Source organism: Alosa alosa, chromosome 3 (assembly GCF_017589495.1).
Source record: "Alosa alosa isolate M-15738 ecotype Scorff River chromosome 3, AALO_Geno_1.1, whole genome shotgun sequence".
Lineage (NCBI taxonomy): Eukaryota > Metazoa > Chordata > Actinopteri > Clupeiformes > Clupeidae > Alosa > Alosa alosa.
The window spans coordinates 14,074,636-14,093,673 of NC_063191.1; the positions used below are offsets into that span (position 1 = coordinate 14,074,636).

The 19,038-nt window shown below is 43.6% G+C and overlaps 2 protein-coding genes across 2 annotated transcripts; both read right to left on the reverse strand.

Annotated features, from left to right (window-relative positions):
* Positions 1-5,141: 5,141 nt before the first annotated feature.
* Positions 5,142-9,698, reverse strand: hsd3b1 (hydroxy-delta-5-steroid dehydrogenase, 3 beta- and steroid delta-isomerase 1). The gene is made up of 3 exons (XM_048239396.1): positions 9,051-9,698; positions 7,342-7,506; positions 5,142-6,906 (listed from the first exon to the last, which is right to left on the reverse strand). Exons 1-3 carry the CDS (start codon positions 9,199-9,201, stop codon positions 6,101-6,103), a joined length of 1,122 nt encoding a protein of 373 aa, XP_048095353.1. The 5' UTR covers positions 9,202-9,698; the 3' UTR covers positions 5,142-6,100.
* Positions 9,699-10,639: 941 nt separating this feature from the next.
* Positions 10,640-19,000, reverse strand: si:rp71-68n21.9 (kelch-like protein 9). The gene is given in 9 exon segments (XM_048239290.1): positions 10,640-12,122; positions 14,277-14,390; positions 14,846-15,794; positions 16,179-16,375; positions 16,764-16,896; positions 17,250-17,434; positions 17,437-17,549; positions 17,903-18,073; positions 18,763-19,000. Coding segments are annotated over 8 exon segments (2,196 nt in total). The 5' UTR covers positions 17,908-18,073; positions 18,763-19,000; the 3' UTR covers positions 10,640-11,622.
* Between the last annotated feature and the right edge of the window lie 38 nt (positions 19,001-19,038).

Below are 19,038 nucleotides of genomic sequence, written 5' to 3' on the forward strand. Positions count from 1 at the left end.
AGGGAATGACAGATGTCATTCTCATTGGTTTAAAATGATGTTACGTCCCAAACACACCCATATGACTGATTAAAAGACCTAGGAACACCTTGTTACGCCATGCGCTCCACTTTTGAAAACAAAACCCCTCCCAATGTGAACTGGACATCCTACTAAATTTGAATAGACTTTTGACGAGTGACGATGCACTTTAGAATGTCATGATAGGGCCCGTAGACTGCACATGTGTGAAACGGAACTGCTGTAAACATGCCACTCCAGTAGGTGGAACATATAGAATCTGAACACCTAAAACGCAGCAAACCAATGCAGAAGAAGACTTGTTTGGTTACGGTTACCATAGCAATGATACAAAAGTCTTGCATGTCAGGGAAGGCTACGATAGACTACATGATCTTGTAATGTGCCCAATCTCCTGACCAAGACGCAGGCAATCATTCGGGGTTCTGTTCTGATTCGGGGCTATTTGTTGGCTACATTTTGGTACCCCCTGATTTCTATTGGAAGACTCATTGCACGTTGATATACTGCGCCACCGGAAACGGGGCTGTTTACATTTGGTTGTAGTCTTTCCGCGAGACCTTCTTTTACTGTCTATGCTTCAGGCTCAAATATTGAGCGGAAGTTTATACGCGGTAGTGAGGTATCTGAAAAAATAGTTCCACAATAGTAAATAACACGGCTGGAAATCATACATTGCGCCGATATATTTGTTTTTAATAATCAATGAACACCACTAAAGCATTGCATTTTTAAAAGTAATTATGGTCCATTAATTTACAAAGGTAGACAGTTAAAAGAGACGTAAATAAAATATTAATGACATGCTAATGCTAAACAAGTTCAAAACAACAATAACAATCATCATCGTCATCATCATCAATGATAATAATCATTATCATCACTTGTAATTCAAGTGCAATTTTCAAGTGCAAGTTTCAACATTTTCAAAGTTTAGCCTGTTACAAAGTGCTTTACAAAGGTAGCAAAATAAAACAGACAGTCATATCAGTTATCAATTATATTACAGATTTATTAACATTGTTGTGCTTTAGGGACATGTGGTCTACACACTACAGGCCAGTTATTGTGCATGCACTGTGGAACGAGTTGGGATCTGTGACATCAACAAAAATATTGAAACTGATTTACTTGTTGGTGTTTACGTGTTGGTTTTATCTTATGCTGTGTGGACAGCCAAAAGACAAGGGCATGTAAAGAAATAGCAATGGGCAAAAAATAGCAAAACAAAAGAGATGCTGACTGAACACAGATGACATGGATAGCATTCAGTTCAGTATCTAGGCTTCCTCAAGTAGGCCTTTCATCTGCTCATTCTGGCCTGTCTCTCCACGTGGTTGGTCTCTCTCTCATGACCTGTCTGTCCCTCTTGGATGGTCTCTCTCTCATTGTGGTCTGTCTGTCCCTTTTGGTTGGTCTCTCTCTTATGACCTGTCTGTCCCTCTTGGATGGTCTCTCTCTCATTCGGGCCTGTCTGTCCCTCTTGGATGGTCTCTCTCTCATGACCTGTCTGTCCCTCTTGGATGGCCGCTCTCTCATTCTGCTGGCCTGTCTGTCCCTCTTGGTTGGTCTCTCATTGTGGTCTGTCTGTCCCTCTTGGTTGGTCCCTCTTGGATGGTCTCTCTCTCATTCGGGCCTGTCTGTCCCTCTTGGTTGGTCTCTCTCTCATTGTGGTCTGTCTGTCCCTCTTGGTTGGTCTCTCTCTCATTATGATCTGGCGGTCCTTTTTGTCTGACTTGGTGACGTTTTTTGTTAATCTCTTCAAGGTTTATTTGAGATGCAGCATCATCTTCAGCCATCTCCTGCAAGCTCTCCTTTATGGCCTTACCCTTCTCTTTGTGCAGGTGCCTCTTGTACAGTGACATCACATAAGACTCTTCCCTCTCCGACTCGTAGAAGCAAATGTCTGAGATAGAATTCCACATATCCTCGATGTCCACCCTTGTATCTTGGTTCCTGCATGTTTCATTTTCACCAGGTGTTTTCTGTTGTCTTTCGTATTCGATCGTTTTGATGTGTTCTTGGATGATTGCTTTAGATCGATCTTGAGCTTATTCAATCAATGCTGCTCTCAAGTTAGTGTCCATTTCCTGCAACAGATGATCTTTGTAGAACCTTTTGTAGTATGGTTCACAGCATTGGCCTTTTCTCAAAAACCACAACCAGATTGATAGCACCCACACAAGTGCACCAGCAATGGTTAGACTTAAGCCAATGGCCTGAGAGGACAGATACAAATTATTGTTGTTATTTGCAAATTTGAAGTTTTAATGAATAGTTAATAAAAAATATATGACGTATGTATTAATAGGTAATTAACTGATCTATGTTAGACAAAGATAAATGAGCAAACTACAGCTTCCTCAGCAGATTATCAGTGAGCAATCCTGTTCAGGCATGGACAATCAAGTTATTTAGTTTATACCTACATAACTTGCTTACATGCATGAAACCAAACCAAACACAACTTGACTTTAATGGAATAGATTGATTATTTCTTACATGGAGCATTTGACTTTCATAAAATACATACAATCTTGATTAGGACTTACTATAGACTCATTCTTGTATCCAACGATGAACATAGTTTCCTCATATGTCAGGTTATCCTTCCTTTTGCAGGGAATCTTCATATGTACTTTATCCTGATTACCCTTAAGGCATACATACCAATCTCCATCCATAAACACTGAAGCTATCCAGAATAGCCCACTGGACAGAAGCTGAACAACTTGTTGAGTAATAAAACTGCAGCCACGGTTGCAGCTTTTGAAAGTACCACAACAAAACAGCCTCTGGTATGTTTGGCTCATTGCATATATCAGTAGATATATTATACATGGTGGCATGACCATGTACAGAATCCCCACACAATGTATCCCTCCTGGAGAACAAGAGCATGTGAATTCCAGCTCAAAGATGTACCTGAAGATGAAGAAGATGACCAAGAGCACAAAAGCACCGACAGCTTTGGTCAGCAGAGTGACCAATGTCTGTGGGACATCATGTCCAAAATGAGTCATTGTTACTCAAATTAAATGTGTTCAGAGGTCCAAGTCAGAGTTGGAGTAAGAGATGAACCAGTTGCTAAGGTATGAGACCTCTAATGTCTAATATATGTCAAGTTCCTCTCTGGAAATGTGTTGCTTGAAGTTAAATTTGACCTAGTAAAGGGAGAGTTTGTGTGGTACAGTATCAGTATGACATCCCCATTTGTGCTGAAGATGTGGTAAAATGGGCTCCGTGTGCTTTACTACCTGGTGCTTCTTCTTTTCTTCTCTTCTTTTCTTCTTTTTCAGTTGAATATAGTTCTTCAAAATAATTTTGATGATACAGACTTCAGTTCTTGATTAATTTGGTACCCCTTGGCGCTAAATAGATATCCAGTGCGATGAAAATTGATGCATAGACTGGTAGTGCGTGAACATCAAGGGGAACTCTGTCCCAGTGAGTGTAAACACAGGTTCTTTAGAAAATTATAACATTACAATCTGTATCAAATAGTTGAATGTGGTGCTTCAGTTGGTAAATAAATAAACACACACACACACACACTCCATACTACTCTACACACAAAGTTCCACTCCCAATTTATAGAGTGATATATTCCATATATTTTAAATAAATATGTCTTCAATACTTCAAAAGGGTTATAATTTGTCCCAACCTCAGACCTGGGTCTGCAAGGCACCCAAACCTGCATCTTGTGTCAGTAGTACCTTTACCTTTGGTTTTGTCTCCCCCTACCTGCCAGTGTTATGACAATTCTGAGTTTGTTTTCCAATCTTGTGCTGTTGTTTGTGTCATATGTCCCACCAATCAGCTCTTCTGGTCTACTTACTCTCGTTGCCTTTTTCCGGCCACTTTTTGTTCATCTGTTCATTATGTTGGATTACCCCGTTCATTTAAACTCTGTTCTTCCTGGACCTCAAGGTGGTGTTCAGCAAGTCCTACCTTTCTGCCTCCACATCGTCCCTATGATTGTGCATTGTGTGGACCTTCGGCCTGGTAAATCATCCCTTAAGGGTCATCTCTTTTCCTTGTCTCCTCCAGAAACTGAGGTCATGAATAAATACATTGAAGAGTCTATGATGGCTCCCTGCATCCTTGCATAGACTATAAGGGTATGAATAACATCAAGGTTAAGAATTGCTACCCTCTTCTCTGTTTCCATCAGCCTTTCAGCTATTTCAAGGGGCTAAGGCCTTGCCTAGCACCTGTTGTGTCCAGCTGTGTTCCAGTGTCTGATTAATGATGTCCACTGGATAGGGCATTTCTAGGTCCACAGGAGCCACAGTTTCAATACATATTGCTGATACCAGTAACTATCAGGGGTTTTTCAGTTGCAATTTTCAAAATGTTGTGTATGTTACAAAGTCCTTTACAAAGGTAGCAAAATGGCAATGACGGAGAATCTTTTTTACACATAAAACAAATTAACTGTTATTTTAAAAAATATTAAAACATAACTACATTATAAGCGCCCCTCTCCAATGTTTAGTCAGCAGTAGACCTGCTGTTATTCACTGATCGTGAATCATTATTCACATAAATAATGTGAAGCAGCCAATCATAACAATCCATTTAATGTGCACTTGGCGCACTGCTGCCCAGTGCAGGACAGCTAGGGCTAAACAGGGTGACAGGATAGCTAATCGTGTCGTATCTCTCTGACAGAGGTTTTGCAGTATCCATTGATTTTCTGTCTGCCTTGGCACCCCTGACCTGTGGTGTCCTCCAGGGGTCAGTGTGGGTCCTGTACTGTTCTCTCTATGCTGCCACGGACAGATTATTCAGAGCTATAATATTGCCTATCACTTTTATGCTGACGATATGCAGCTTCATTTTACCCTTAGGCCAAATGAGATCCCTAAGATCTCAAAGCTCCTTAACTGCATATCTGCCATCAAGGGTTGGTTAGCAGATAATTATTTGCAGCTAAATATAGACAAGACAGAAGTATTAGTTGTTGTGCCAGGCAAAACCTTGGACCTCTTTCATGTCTTGTGCGCCCTAGTATAACCCTTTCATGCGCAATGTCCACCGCACCTGCCTTAACAATCTGGGTCACCAAGTGGAAATATTTTCAGCAAGTAAAGCTCAAGAATACAGGAGATTAGTGAGTGAAATACTTTGGAGAGTTTATTTAACAAAACAAATTTCTAAATGTACAGTATGTGCCTATATAAAACCAGATAATACATCAAATTTTTAGCAAGCAATTGAATATCAAATGAACGAATCATTCACAGACCCTGGTTTCCCCTGTGACAACTACATTTGTTTGGCTTTGGCAACCAAGACCTCATGCCAAGCTGGCAACCACTTTTAAAAGTTACCATTGAGCCCTGATAGTGAAATGCAACCACTAAAGACAATGAACAGTTATCTTTACAGATTGTGCAGTTTTATTGCAAATCATCACTATGATCCCTTTCACTTCCAAAAATATATATTTCTGTAGGTCAAGTAGAAAGCTGTACAATTTGTTGAATGACAAATGTAGACAAAACGTGTAAATTATTGCAAATTGGTTTACTGTCAACATATCCTTAAAATAATATTCAATCAAAAAAAAAAAAAATCAAAATAAAAGATCAGGACCTACTGTTCACATACAGAATAGAATCACATTCAGATTTTTTTCAAGTGAATGTTGATGTTTAGATAGAAGAACCAACTCCATTCCACTCATTTCCACTCTGTGGCCATGCCCACATAGAATTTTGGCTGTGGTAAATGGTACTGTAGTAGCAACACTTGCAGTCAGAAGAATGTGTAAATGTAAGTACAGCAAAGGTAGGCCTACAAATATTGTTTCCTGACTGCCAATGCAGTTGTTGTTTGTTAAGTTTAGGCAAAGTAGGAAGTAATATTAGGAATCCCTGATCAATGTGATTGGTTAGACTGGACTAGTGATTTCAAATTTAACACAAAGTCTACGCCAAAGTGAATGAGTGTGGTTTTATCAGGCTAACTCCTTTCAGTGAAATCTATTAAAAAATGTACCTACTCAGACTCTCTCGTTTACTTTCTACCCTCTAGAAATCATTTGGCTTTTAGCATTAGGGCCAACCAATCAGTGGTGATCTTGGGCTCTCTCCTTGGCCAGCATTAAGGCTAGCCAATCAGTGGTGATCTTGCGAGCCTCCTCCCAGCTGTATCGGGGTGTGTACCCCAAATCCCTTTTGGCCTTCTGGTAGGAGAATGAGAAGGGCGTGTGCAGCATGGTCAGGAGCTGCCTGTTCAGGGGCGGAGTGAAACGCAGGAAGGGCCGGAGGACCGTCTGCAGCATCTCCATAAGGAAACAGATGACGTAGAGGACGGGGAACGGGAGCGTCGGCCGCTCCTGGATGCCAAAGCCCAGTGGCGCCAGCACAGTGTGGTTGAAGTCCGAGTAGCTGACTGGCGGCGTGTCGTCTGCCACGTAGTACATGTTCCCGCCGACCGCCGCCCTCTTGTGCGGGTCGCGGAGCGCCCGGGCGGCCTGGAGGTGTGCGGCGGCGACGTTGCCCACGTACACGGGGTTCACAAGCGCCTCGCGGGGCGACGCCCGCAGAAGCACGTTGCCGTTGCGGATGCCGTCACGCATGTGGCCCAGTGTGAAGCGGCAGCCGGCGCCAAAGATGTACATGGGCCGCAGGGCGCAGGTGGCCAGATGGCCCCCGTTACGTAGCACCTCACCCTGGGCATGGAGACACAGATCCTCGGCCTCCTTCTTGGTGCGGCTGTAGGGGAACCTCAGGCAGGCGGAGTACGGGGTGTCCTCATCGCCATTGACGATGGGGTCGCCGTGGGGGTTGGGGCCGGCCACCTCGATGCTGCTCGTGTAGATGAGAGAGCAGACGTTCTCCTGGATGCACGCTTCCAGAAGCATCTGGGTCCCTGAGAGGAGAGATTGACAAGATGATACTCTTTGCAGTATTGAAAAGCAGAAGTAAAGAAGTGTGCTCTAAAATTAGTGAAATAAAAAAAAAACACAGTTAGCACTGAAAAAATAATAAATTAACATAAAAACTGCTTTATACCTTGGCGATACAAATTGGCGATGATGTTCAGAGAACATTTTTCTTATATTATTTTGGGGTCTGATGCTGGCAGTTTTTGCATTCGCTACATTTCTAGATATTAAAGGGATATTTAGCCATTTGGGGAATTATGCTCATTTTCCACCTCCCCTCGAGTTAAACAATTGATTTTTACCTTTCTCCAGTTCAACCAGCAGTTCTGTGACTCTGGCGATACCACTTTTCCCCAAATGGTGGAATATCCTTTTAACCATGTTGCCTATGGAAATAACTAGCACTTATGCTGCAGTACCTTTGACATTGACCCCGTGGAGTTCACTGTACTTCAGTGTTCCTATGACGTCGATGAGGGAGACCGTGTGGAAGACGATGGATGCGCCCCGACAAGCTCTCCTGAGGAGATCAGTGTCCCTGATGTCTCCTTCAAACACGCTCACTGACGTCTCACCCCTTTTATCTGAAGGCATTCACACATCAGTTAGTCATTAATCAACCAGATAATCCAATTTGTTAATCCAGTCCATATTGATCAGATGTATGTTCAGTCAGAGGAATAAACCTTATACTTATAGACCCTTTCAACAATAAAACAAAAACAATGCATGAACATTCTATTTGGTTCCCAATCTACTTCCTCTGCAGATAACATATGGAATGTTAAAACGGAAGCCTTGTGGGGCCTACTATGATGCTGATAATGGAACTCTCTTGAAAGGGAGCTGGTACAGTCAGTCTAAATCAGCATCTCTTTCTAACAGCCAAGCTAGCTTAACATGAAACTTTTGATGAATGACATCTTCATAGAAAAGCACATTTTTACGTTTTCTGTTCTACACCCTTTAACTCCGATAGAACCAAATGTACTTCCTCTAGCTGGTGACCCAGTTGAAGCCTCAAAACCCCAATTCGTGCCATTTCCCAACACCTGGGGAGTGGCAATAAGGCTTAGTGTGCCAGCTGACAGAATGAGTCATTAAGGGCCAGACTCGGCAACTAGCCAATCTCTTTTCAGCCATCGATAGAGATCAGGAATGTGAAAGACGGGTTCTGAATGTAGCCTAGGGCCTACTCCAATTAAGGGCACTGGAAGAGGTCAGTGGCCGGTTGCACAAAGCCCCTTAAGTTAAGTTTTTCCCTTAAAATCTGATTTAAGGGTCCCTTAAAAGTAAAAGTTTAAGTATCTTGTAAGAAGTCCCTTAAACTGTTGCACAAACGACCTTAGTAGTCCAACTAAGGGGAAAAACCTAAGGGACATCTGACTATACCTTAACCATATTATTAACTGAATTTATGCTGATAAATGAAGTATATTATTTATATATTATATATTATCTCTGTCAAATAGGCCTAGCTTCTATCAGAAACATGCAGTATTGTTATTGTGTAGTTTATGTAGGCTAACATTAACAATTCATGTGTATGTCTTGTTAGCCTATGAACTTCGGTTCGGTTCGCTAGGCAAAACGTTGGTGCACTGATGACAGTCAGGATCATCTCTAACTTGCCAACTAGTATTGTTCAGTTCATGTATATAACATGCTTTACTTGCTACCTGGATAATTTCCGTGAATATTATTAAGGTAAGATGAATGATAAGATCATTAAGCTTTACTGTGTTTGGTGGGTTAACGGCATCGTGGCAAAGGCAGCTAGTAGCCTACAGCGTTGAACAATCTCCGTGGAAACTATAGAATTTTCATGTCTTTAAATCATTTATAGAATGTATGAAGAAATAAATAATTTTTAAATATGAGAGCCCTAGCACTGTGACCACCAATAGCCTACATCACTTGCATGCAATAACTCATGATCTCTCTCTCTCTCTCTCTCTCTCTCTCTCTCTCTCTCTCTCTCACACACACACACACACACACAAATGTACATATAGGAACATCTAAACACATCTAACAACCACACACACACAGTGTTCAGTACACAAATATGTACATTATTTATGAGCTCTCAGGTTTAAATGTAGGCCCCTGAACAGACGCAGTTTACCTTCCAGGTCCTGTACGAATTCCGGTCGGACGATCCTGTCCAGCAGTCGGATCTCAGCCAGCTTCTCCTCCTCCAGGAGAAGCTTCACCAGGTACTGCCCCAGGAACCCGCATGCTCCCGTCACCACACACACGTCTCCCAACAACGACATGGCTGTCTGTCCGACTTGCGTCCTCCCGCACCACACACACACACAACCCTGTAGGTGTCCTTGTCTGTTCTGAAAACAGTGTGCCTCCTCTTGAGACTGGATCCTAGTAAGTCCACTCTGAAAACAGATTGTATCCTACCAAGACTGTCTAGACAAAACTCCTTTTGATACTGTGTCCTTGTCTACTGTGAAAGATGACTGGAGTCCTCGAATAGGTTGAATGCAGTTTATTAGTGCTACCTGAAGCAATTCCTTGGGTACGAGAAGGCACCCGAGGGCATGGAAATCTCAGTCAGGACAGACTGGCAGGCAGGATGTTGGATATTTATGCACAGGCATTTGCCAAGGACAGCCCCAAAACCACTGGACTGGAAGGAACTACTCTAAACAAACTGTCTGCCTGCATGGGCATATCACTGAGTCAAGCAGCCAATTAACTCCACACAGAGTTAGAATCGTTTTTTCAACTGTTAAATGGAATGCATGGTGTGTAGATAAAATGTGAATATGACTGTTGCATAATGTTGCCACCTACTATGTTGAGAACAAAGTACTCTGTAGGCCTATTGTTGCATTGCATTGTTATCATTGTATCACTAAGGGGAGAAAATATAAGACGTGCTGTTGGAGGAGTGGGAGGTGGAGCGGACGTGCTTTAGATGTTTAGTTAACTGGCTTGGCTTATATTTTTTAGATCTTTAGTTAATTTACATGATGAGCCCAAGAGGCATCTTAAACCGTTTATAGCCTGCTGTATGGCTATAGTTTAAGATGCTTGTTCGGACCAACATTGCTGAATTCAGAGTATGGTCTGCTACTCTGCTTGCTTTGTTACTACTAAAACAGATAGTTCCTTTCACAGTACCTTTCAACCTTGACAAGACATTCCAATCTGAGTCAAATGGAAACTGAAATGAATGCATGCACAGAATGCATTTCACATCTGAGGTAAATCCATTCTTTCACATTTTTGTAACATTGTAATTTTATAACAAATTTTTTACGTAAATCAGTAAAAGTAATATCCATTGTCCATATTCATACATATCAGGCTACCTTGACTTCTGAGAGTCAGCTGCCCCATGAGAAGATAAATTTGACTAGCTTGTTTAGACTAGCTCCAAACTTTAGCCTTGAGCCTACAGATCACTAGCATCTCTGTGAGGTGTGTAAACCTTGACAGAGAGTTGATTGACGAATGTTTGAACAGCTAATCTGGAGGACAATGAGTGATTCATCACGCTGTAAGAAAAGCCAGAGAAGAGAGGTTTTCACAATTTCAGGTTTGTTGTTAGAAGTTGTTGGTAGGATATCAAACTGCAAAGAAATTAGATCTCTAACTCAGTAACCTCTAACTTTAAATAAGATTTTTGACCGAGAGATACACTATATTATGTGTGTATATGTTTATGTATTAACATGTATTTTCTTCTGATCTTTTATTAAAAAATACAAACAGTGCAAATGTCTTCAAAATATATAAGCACTTCAAAGATTTTGAAAAATACACACAAATCATATTAAACTATGTATCAAAGTCCTTGCCATAAGGCTAAAACAAGCTTATATCACAGAAAACAACCTAATCATCACACCCTACAGTCTGATCAGAGTATACTAAGGCAAAGAGCAGGTTTCACTTCAGCATTTCAAATAGCACATACTAACACACAGTTAGAGAAGAACAGAGAACAGGAGATGCAGTAGTGGTGTGACTGTAACACTGCTACAAGCCTAAACATGAATTGAAGGAGTTTCTTAAGGTTTTTACAGAGGATACCTGAGGAAGAAGGGCATACATACAGTAAAAAAAAAAAAACAGAGTGAGCGCAGGTAATGTAGAGGGCTGAAGATAAGGTGTTTTGTCTGGTATCAGTTGAATGAGTGATCGGATACTAAGGACACAGATAGAAAACAACAACATTATACAGACTGTATATGTAAAAGAGACCAACACCATCCTTCCCAGAAAGATTTTGTGCTGACTGGACTTCCAACTCATGAGTACAGTGTGAAACTGCCAAACGGCTGGTTTCACCCATGTCTTGAGTTGAGAATGTCTGTCCACCTCTCAACCCTTGTACAGTGTGACGCTTTGGTCAGATTCTCGAATGAATATAAACAGAAAATTATTTGCATTGCTTTGCATTGTACTGTACAACACTGCTGTTTTCAACTGGTAAAATCCAATCCAAATAAGACCCACAGGCTTTGCAGATTTGCTGGTTTGGGACATTTTGTCCCCAAAAAAAAGTGTCACCACAGTTTGAATGACAGCAGTAGATGTGAGTGTCCACCTTCAAAAAAATCTCAACCTCTACTCTCTGAAACCTAAAATAATATAGAAAACCGTAATTCTATGGATGATATTGCCTAGGCCCAGGCTCTTGACCCCCACCCAATGCTCTTGAACCCCCCGGCTCAGTTCTTGGCGGTGGCCAGTAGAGGGCACTCCTGTATCTGGGCCTCGGCGGCAGGCTCCTGGGGCCTGTGCACGGTCATGGTACAGGCCCGTATGCCCCCGAGCGGCTCTAGCACGTTGAAGGCGTGCTCCCATTCGTCGCGCTCGGGGTCGTAGCGCTGCACGATGTCCACCATGCAGCGGCTGTTCCACGAGTAGCCCCCAACCACGTAGATGCGGCCCTCAAAGACGGCCACGCCGACGTCGCTCTGTCCTCGCGGCATGGCCGCCACCGCGGTCCACTGGTCGCTGGCCGGGCTGTAGTACTCGCAGCCCAGCACGTCGTCGTAGTCGTTGGCACCGCGGAAGTGGTTGCCGCCCATCACGTAGAGGCGGTCGCCCAGTGTGCACATGCAGTGCAGCCCTCGCAGGTCCATCATGTCTGCCCGCCGGGTCCAGAGGTCACGATCGGGGTCGTAGCACCACATCTCCTTCTGGAAGGTGTCCTTGGTAATGCCGCCTAGTGGTAAGGGAGAGAAAGAATTTAGTTCATTTGTGTTCCACACATCCAAGTAAACAAGTTGTGTGTGTAGTACAGTGTGTTTGGACGATGGTCACATAACCGTATTCACATTTAGGGTCAAACAGACGTCTGTTTTATCTGTTTTTTTGCTGTGACTTTGTGAAAATGTAAAATTTCTTTGTGAAAATGTTGTAAATATTGCTGCATATTATATGACAATATGAATGATTGAATAGGAGTTCACAAGTGCATATCATCTTGAGCCATGGGGTCGGTTAGATCATGGTTCTTAACTGGTCTGGCTTTGGGACCCACAATTTCCCATCTTCATAAAGTCGCGACTCATATAATATATTTTTTTAGCAGTCAAGCCAACAGATTTGGTTGGTATTACATTTGTAAAGTCTTCAACTCCTGATGTCACCTTTCAAAGTACTCAACAGGTTCAACTTTAACAGTGCTGGCACAAAGCATGAAACCATCAAAACTAAAATGTTACATGGAAATTTTAGTTTTGATGGTTTCATGCTCTCATGCCAGCAATTCACTGCACACCACACACTGGGGTTTCAGTTCTATTTTTTAATGATCTATTTTTCTATTTATCTATTTATCTATTTTTCTATTTTTCTATCAGTGAAACTGACGCAAAAGTGTGTCATTCACAGTAGGCTACATGCAGACACATTGTGGTTTACCAGATTGGGATTTACTGACATTTGTTCTTTACATTTATTTTTAACAGTGTAGCATCTTCATCTGAAATAGATTAGGTAGGTTCTAGTCTAAGACACCTAGAGCACTCTGTTATTTTAGTGTATATATCTTACATATCCTGTGTTTGTTTCACTATAGGAATCTCCAATCGAGAAAAAAAAATAACATCACCAAAAAGCAGAAGTGAAAATTACGACAAAATGTTTGATAAGAATAACACTGAACATCAACAATCCTCCTAATAATATTTATAGGTATTAAAGCTTGTTCACAGAATTTAGAATAACGTCCAATGGTTTTGAGTTATGAAGTATGAAGTGAACTGTTCTAGGCTTCCCTGTGGCCACCTATTGGCTCTGGATCAGCCTTTGCGGTGTTTATGCACATGGTATTGCAATTGTAGCTGCCAAGTATTCACGTTCCTAGTGGTCAGGCATTTAAATAAACATTTCCAATGGTGAGTTATTCGAATAACTCCGATGGCCAGCTAAACATTGTTTCCAGTGGCCAGGTATTGAAAGTGGGCCACATCAATTTTCCACAGTGGTCAGACAAAGTAACTGTTTCCTCTGAAATACGAAGTGAAAGGCGGAAAAAGTGATGCAGTGGAGGTGGGCTGTGCTGTGGCCAGCCTGCTGGTCCCTGCAGCCTCAGATCCTCCTTCACCTCCCCCGGGGCCCCAGTCGCTCTCAGGGTCCCCCTCTGTGAACAGTACTGAGCAGGAAGGATGTGGTCCTAGAGGTTGACCTGGTCTGAGAAACTGCCTGCTCTGTGAGAGAGACAACAAGCATCCTGCTGAGGCATCTCTTAGTGACTCAAACTGAGTTACTTCTCTGACTTAGTCAGGGGCTGGCACAATTACACATTAATTGGGGCCTACATTACACGGCGGCACTAACAGGTCTGAGTTTGAAGCCAGAGAGCGGCATGTTTCTACAAAGTGCAAAGGGATTGTTTAAATATTCTTCTTTCTGAAAGACTTGGTTTCTTTCTTTCTTTCGACTTGGTTTGGTTTACAGTGTAACAGTTCACATTCTTGACATGTGAGTGTCCTGTTTTCGAAACCACAGATGAGTTGCAATGACCCATTTCGAGTGAACAAATTTTTGGCCTTCCTGACTCACTGACCACTGTCGCCACATAGTTTTTGTCACCAGGCTCAATATGAGAAAGGTTGTTGAATGCTTACAGATTGTTACTCTGGAGAATGTTTTAGAATGGGGCCATTGTTTCGAACAAATTCCCTTGAACACTACTGAACAGAGACCTGGCTCAGTGGGTTGGACAGGATTAAGACACAAAATGACAAAACAAGCTTTGTTTGCCTGACTAAAAACTGAAGTAACATAAATGTGAAGTAAAACCTCTCAATAAACAATCTGAAGGATTTCTATGAATGATTGATTATGAACGATTAGTATCAAGATCACTCACCTGAGACATACATCAGACCTCCATGGACTGCTCCAGCATGGCCATAATGGGGTTCAACCATCGGCATCACAAAGGACCACTCATTTTTGTTGAGGCTGTAGCACTCCACTGAACCTGAGAATCAAAGACAGATTGACATTAGCAAGGACTTTCTGAAACTGAGCTTAAATGGGGTTCCTCATTCAAGTGTTAATAGTGTACTCATACTGGTTAGTAGGGTCACAGGAATAATATATAGGAAATGTCATGTAGTTTACAGTATGTAATGTATGTGCTTGCACATTGAGAATAGCTGGATATCTGAAACGTCTGCTTATGCACTATTAAAACCAGTTGCTTCTTTTTTGTAAGACTATGTCTAGTCTTTTCTTCAGAGTGCGAACCACTTACAATTTCATGACTTGAAAATTACACTGACTGTCATTTGCATCAACTATTTAGGAAAATATGAGAAAAATGTAATTTGCATAATAACTTAGTGTATATGGTTGGAGGGGGGCAGTATTATATTCTTTCAAGGGGTCCAAAATTTCAACATGGTTACAGGGTTGACATTTCTAGCTACTCACCGATCTCCCCGGTGGCGTTGCGACCTCCGACAGCGTACAGTTTCCCGTTGAGTGCACTCAGGTGGAAGAAGGTCCTCTTCTCGTTGAGTGAGGCCACCTGAAGCCAGCGGTCGAAGCGCGGGTCGTAGCGGTAGGCGCTGTCCACCGCCGTCTTGCCCTTGGTGTCGTACGTGCTCTGGCCCCCGACGATGAACAGGAAGCCCCCGAGCAGCGCCACGCCATGCTGGTAGCGCGGCACCTCCATCGGCTGTAGCGCCCGCCAGCTCCCGCCGGTTCCTCCTCCGCCACTCGCCACCTCTCCGAAGGCACTGACGTCACCCGTCCCCTCCGCTCCATCTTCGTCCTTTCTCGCTCCCTCCGGTTCCTCGTAGAAGCGCAGCTCGCGGCTGACCACCAGCTGGTGGCGCATGACGCCGCCCAGCGCGAGCAGGCGCACGGCGTCGGAGCGGATGCGCGTGCGCTCCGTCTGCAGCACCGGCTGCATGAAGGGCAACATCTGGTAATTGCTGGCCTCCAGGAGAAGGTTGACGCACGCCGTGTCCGAGCGCATCAGTGGCGGCTCCCGCGGCGCGTTAGCGTTAGCCGCAGCGGCCCCTGCGCCAGTGCTCTCACTCTGGTCCTGCTCCTGAGAGATCTGGAGCAGCTCGGCGGGATTCATGAGTGGGAAGCGGATGTGGCGCAGAAGGGTATAGGCGGATGGGTGGCGGGTAGGGGGGTCGTGGGCGATCCAGGTCCGGGCCGCACGGTACAGCTCCATCTCTGAGAGGCCCTTGAGGCCGTCGCTGGCGAGTGCGTTCGCCATGCTGGACTCGGAGAGCTGCAGGAAGTGTCCGCTCTGCACCAGCTCCCGGAAGTTGTCCCGCACAAACTTGCTGATATGGGTGTGGACATCCTCCAGGAGTAGGTCTGTGGCTATTCGCTCCACTTCAATGCAGTTTTCAATGGTGATCTGCCAAAACACACGTGCACGCACACACACACACACAGACAAACAGACAGACAGACAGACAGACACATACACATACACACACACACACACAACAACAGTCAGTATAACACACAACAATGTATTCATTAAAATAAATCAAAATATTTTGTCCGCTATGACTGTGAGTGTGGTGATCCTTCAACAGGTCCTCTTAAGTCCTCTCTAACAACACAACTGCCAAAAGGTCTCGTGTAGGGATAATGGAAGGTACTGACTAAGATATAAAACCAAACATAAGTGTGTACATGCTTTATTTTTTGCTTTATTTTATGCTTTAACTATTGCTCCAGCTGAGACCTACAGCAAGCCAAACACCTAACTCTCTCTCTCTCTCTCTCCACTCACCTCGCTACTGAGCAGTTGGTTGCAGAAATCCAGTACAGGTATGACCTGTAGGAAGCTGGCCGCCTCCAGAGTGTCCTGCAGGCTGCCCACGCTCAAGTCCAGTCGCGACGTGTAGATGAAGTCGATAATGTTCTTCAGCCCGGCACTGCTCACGCCATGAAGCTTAATCTCCTTCAGCTCCTGCTCTCGCATTCCGCCTGGGGGTGGGAGGTCAGAAAGGGATATTGAGGTGCAAAGCATGAAAAACAATGAGAGAGGATCATGGGAGAATGTTCTACTCGAGTAAGTTTGTAATTACTATTTGAACAGTTAGTAGTCACTTAGTTGAGAAAAACCCTACCAGGAAAAAATGCAAACATTGCTATGAGAGTGGTACTACAATGAATTATACAACAGCAACATCAACACATTGCATTGAGGCGGTAGCTTCCTCTTAAAATCTACTAGAATATTTATTTTTTTAAGGTTTTAACGTTTTTATTCATGTCATTAATTCCAGATGGTGGACGGCTATGAGGCCTTCACTACCTGAGTTCAACAGAGCTTTGTGGTATTAGCTGTGTGAACATGGCCTTGGGCTCTCACCTGTGAACATGGCTTTGAAGTAGTCACTGGCTGAGGCCATGATGGCTCTGTGAACAGGAAAGGTCTTGCTGCTGTCTCCTGGCACCAGGGTCACATCACACAACGTCTCATCACTTCGGAAAGAGTTTAAACCCTTGCCAGAATAAAAGAAAATTAAAATTATTTTTTGTTGTATCAATGAATAATAAATAGTAGTTAAGTTGGAGCTCTTTGAAAGCTTCCAGGAGAACATTTCGGTGGTAGGAATACACGACAGGACTTGTCTACCTGCTCACTCAACTCTTACACGTTGTCCTTACTACATGTGATGCGACGGAGCATTAGTGACAAAATCAGTTTGATCACAGTCCACAATTTGGTATCGCACAGTTTACAGTATTTGCACATGTTTTAGGAGTAGTTTTCAAACCTACACAAGGTGTTTCCAAACAAATCCCCAACTTTGGTTTTATAGGGCCTTTGTGCTGCTGACAGTTCAAAGTGTACCTGTAAGATGGCATTGCCGTGGGTCTCACACAGGAACTCTCTCTTCAGGGGTCGGGGAGGGAGACTCTGTTTGGACGGCTCTGTTGGTTTGGGGGCCACTATGGGTGGTTTGGGTGCTGCATCTGGGGCCTTCTGGGCTGCCTCTGGTGGTTTAGGGACCACCTCTGGGGGCCTGGGGGCCGGGTGGCGGGTGTGGGGGGTTTGTCGGCCTGAGGCGGTGGCCTGGGAGGCTCCCTGTTCTGGTGGCGGCTGCCGAGTCGCGAAAGACGCCGGTGTAGCTTCCCTTCCTCCCCACTGTTTCTTAAACACATAGCAGATCATGAAACTATGTCACGGCCATGTTAGTGTTGAAGGGTGTTGAACTGTGTTGAACTGTGTGGAGCTTGAAACACATCAGTCTACAAATAAAGCTGCAATAAAACAGTTCCTTGCAGATGCACAATTTTTTTGGTGGCAATTTCTAAACATCTAGCTCTGTCAACATCCTGAAGAGACTGTCAACACTATGTCAACAGTTCAAATGTATGTGTGTGTGTGTGTGCGTGTTTGTGTGTGTGTGTGTGCGCAAGTTTCAGTTAAATTCACATTGCAGATGTTACATAACAGTGAAATACACAATGATGTTGAAAGATTACAGCACATGACGCTCTTACCCCATGGTGTCCGGTGCACTGAAGTTGATGTCAGCCACTCACGCACACCTTCAGCGAAACTATAGACACTCAAAGAACAACCCTTTGTAGAAATGACTCTCATCGACTTGTTGAAAAGTCTGACACCATCCAAAGGCACTCTCACGCAGTGCAGAGCGATCATGAAAACTCCTGTCACGGAAATGAAGGGAAATGATACAAAACTGGGTCATCATCATCAGATGGTATGATGATTGGCTTGATGATGCACATGGCACACACACACACACACACAGACACACACACACCCACGCGCACACACAGACACACACATGCACACACAAACACCAATCAGAGAAACATGTGCAGGTGCATCCTCCTCTCAACAGTGAGGATGTGGGTAGCCCCTGGGTGCAGAAATGGCACACACAGCCATGTCACACGTCAATCTCCCAACTGCATATATTTTTCCGGGTTGTTGATGTTTTTTGTTCTAGTAAGTTTAATGGAGTCGGTTCTAAAAGTGCACACAAGTGTGAGGATTCACAGCTCCTTGAACCTCATGCACGCAGCCTTTACATTATGACCAAGTCCATTACTGTTTGTTATAAACAAAGCCATGGAGCATTCTAAAAACAAGTGATGCTGCTGTAGTCATCTAGGTCTTATTCTCTGAATGGCATTGTAATAATAGGCGCTTGCGCACTTTGAGCAGAGTAATAATAAACATGGAAGGCCAGTTGAAGTGACACTTTACTGGATAACAGAAAAACCTTATGAGATTACATTTATCTCTACATCAGTTTACAACACAACAGTCCGAGGCCTACAGAATTTGTTGAAGTTGGCTGCGTATTTTGTCCAACCACTGGAGAACTTACCAAAAGATGCTTCCTTGAGACGTCTGTGTGTGTATGCGTGTGTCTTCGCAGCTCAGCAGGCAGTTACTAAAACCTCAGGCAGCGTCTCATCGAGATGTCCCTCACATGCACACACCACACGTCAGGGTGTGCACACACACACATGCATTTTTTGCTCTGTTTAGGGAGTTTACTGTGACCTCAGAGACTTCCTGTGCTAGTTCTTCATTTTCTCTCTAGTCTCCCACCTTCTTTTTCTTTCTCTCCCTTTGACTCGGTCTCTGTAACCTTTTCTCT

Excerpts from the sequence above, each read along its gene's own strand:
- hsd3b1 (XM_048239396.1), bottom strand. The coding sequence starts at position 9,201 with ATGTCGTTGTTGGGAGACGTGTGTGTGGTGACGGGAGCATGCGGGTTC. Across the intron at positions 7,507-9,050 it reads ATTCGTACAGGACCTGGAAG|ATAAAAGGGGTGAGACGTCA; the intron begins GTAAACTGCGTC and ends GAATGCCTTCAG. Across the intron at positions 6,907-7,341 it reads CCACGGGGTCAATGTCAAAG|GGACCCAGATGCTTCTGGAA; the intron begins GTACTGCAGCAT and ends CTCTCCTCTCAG.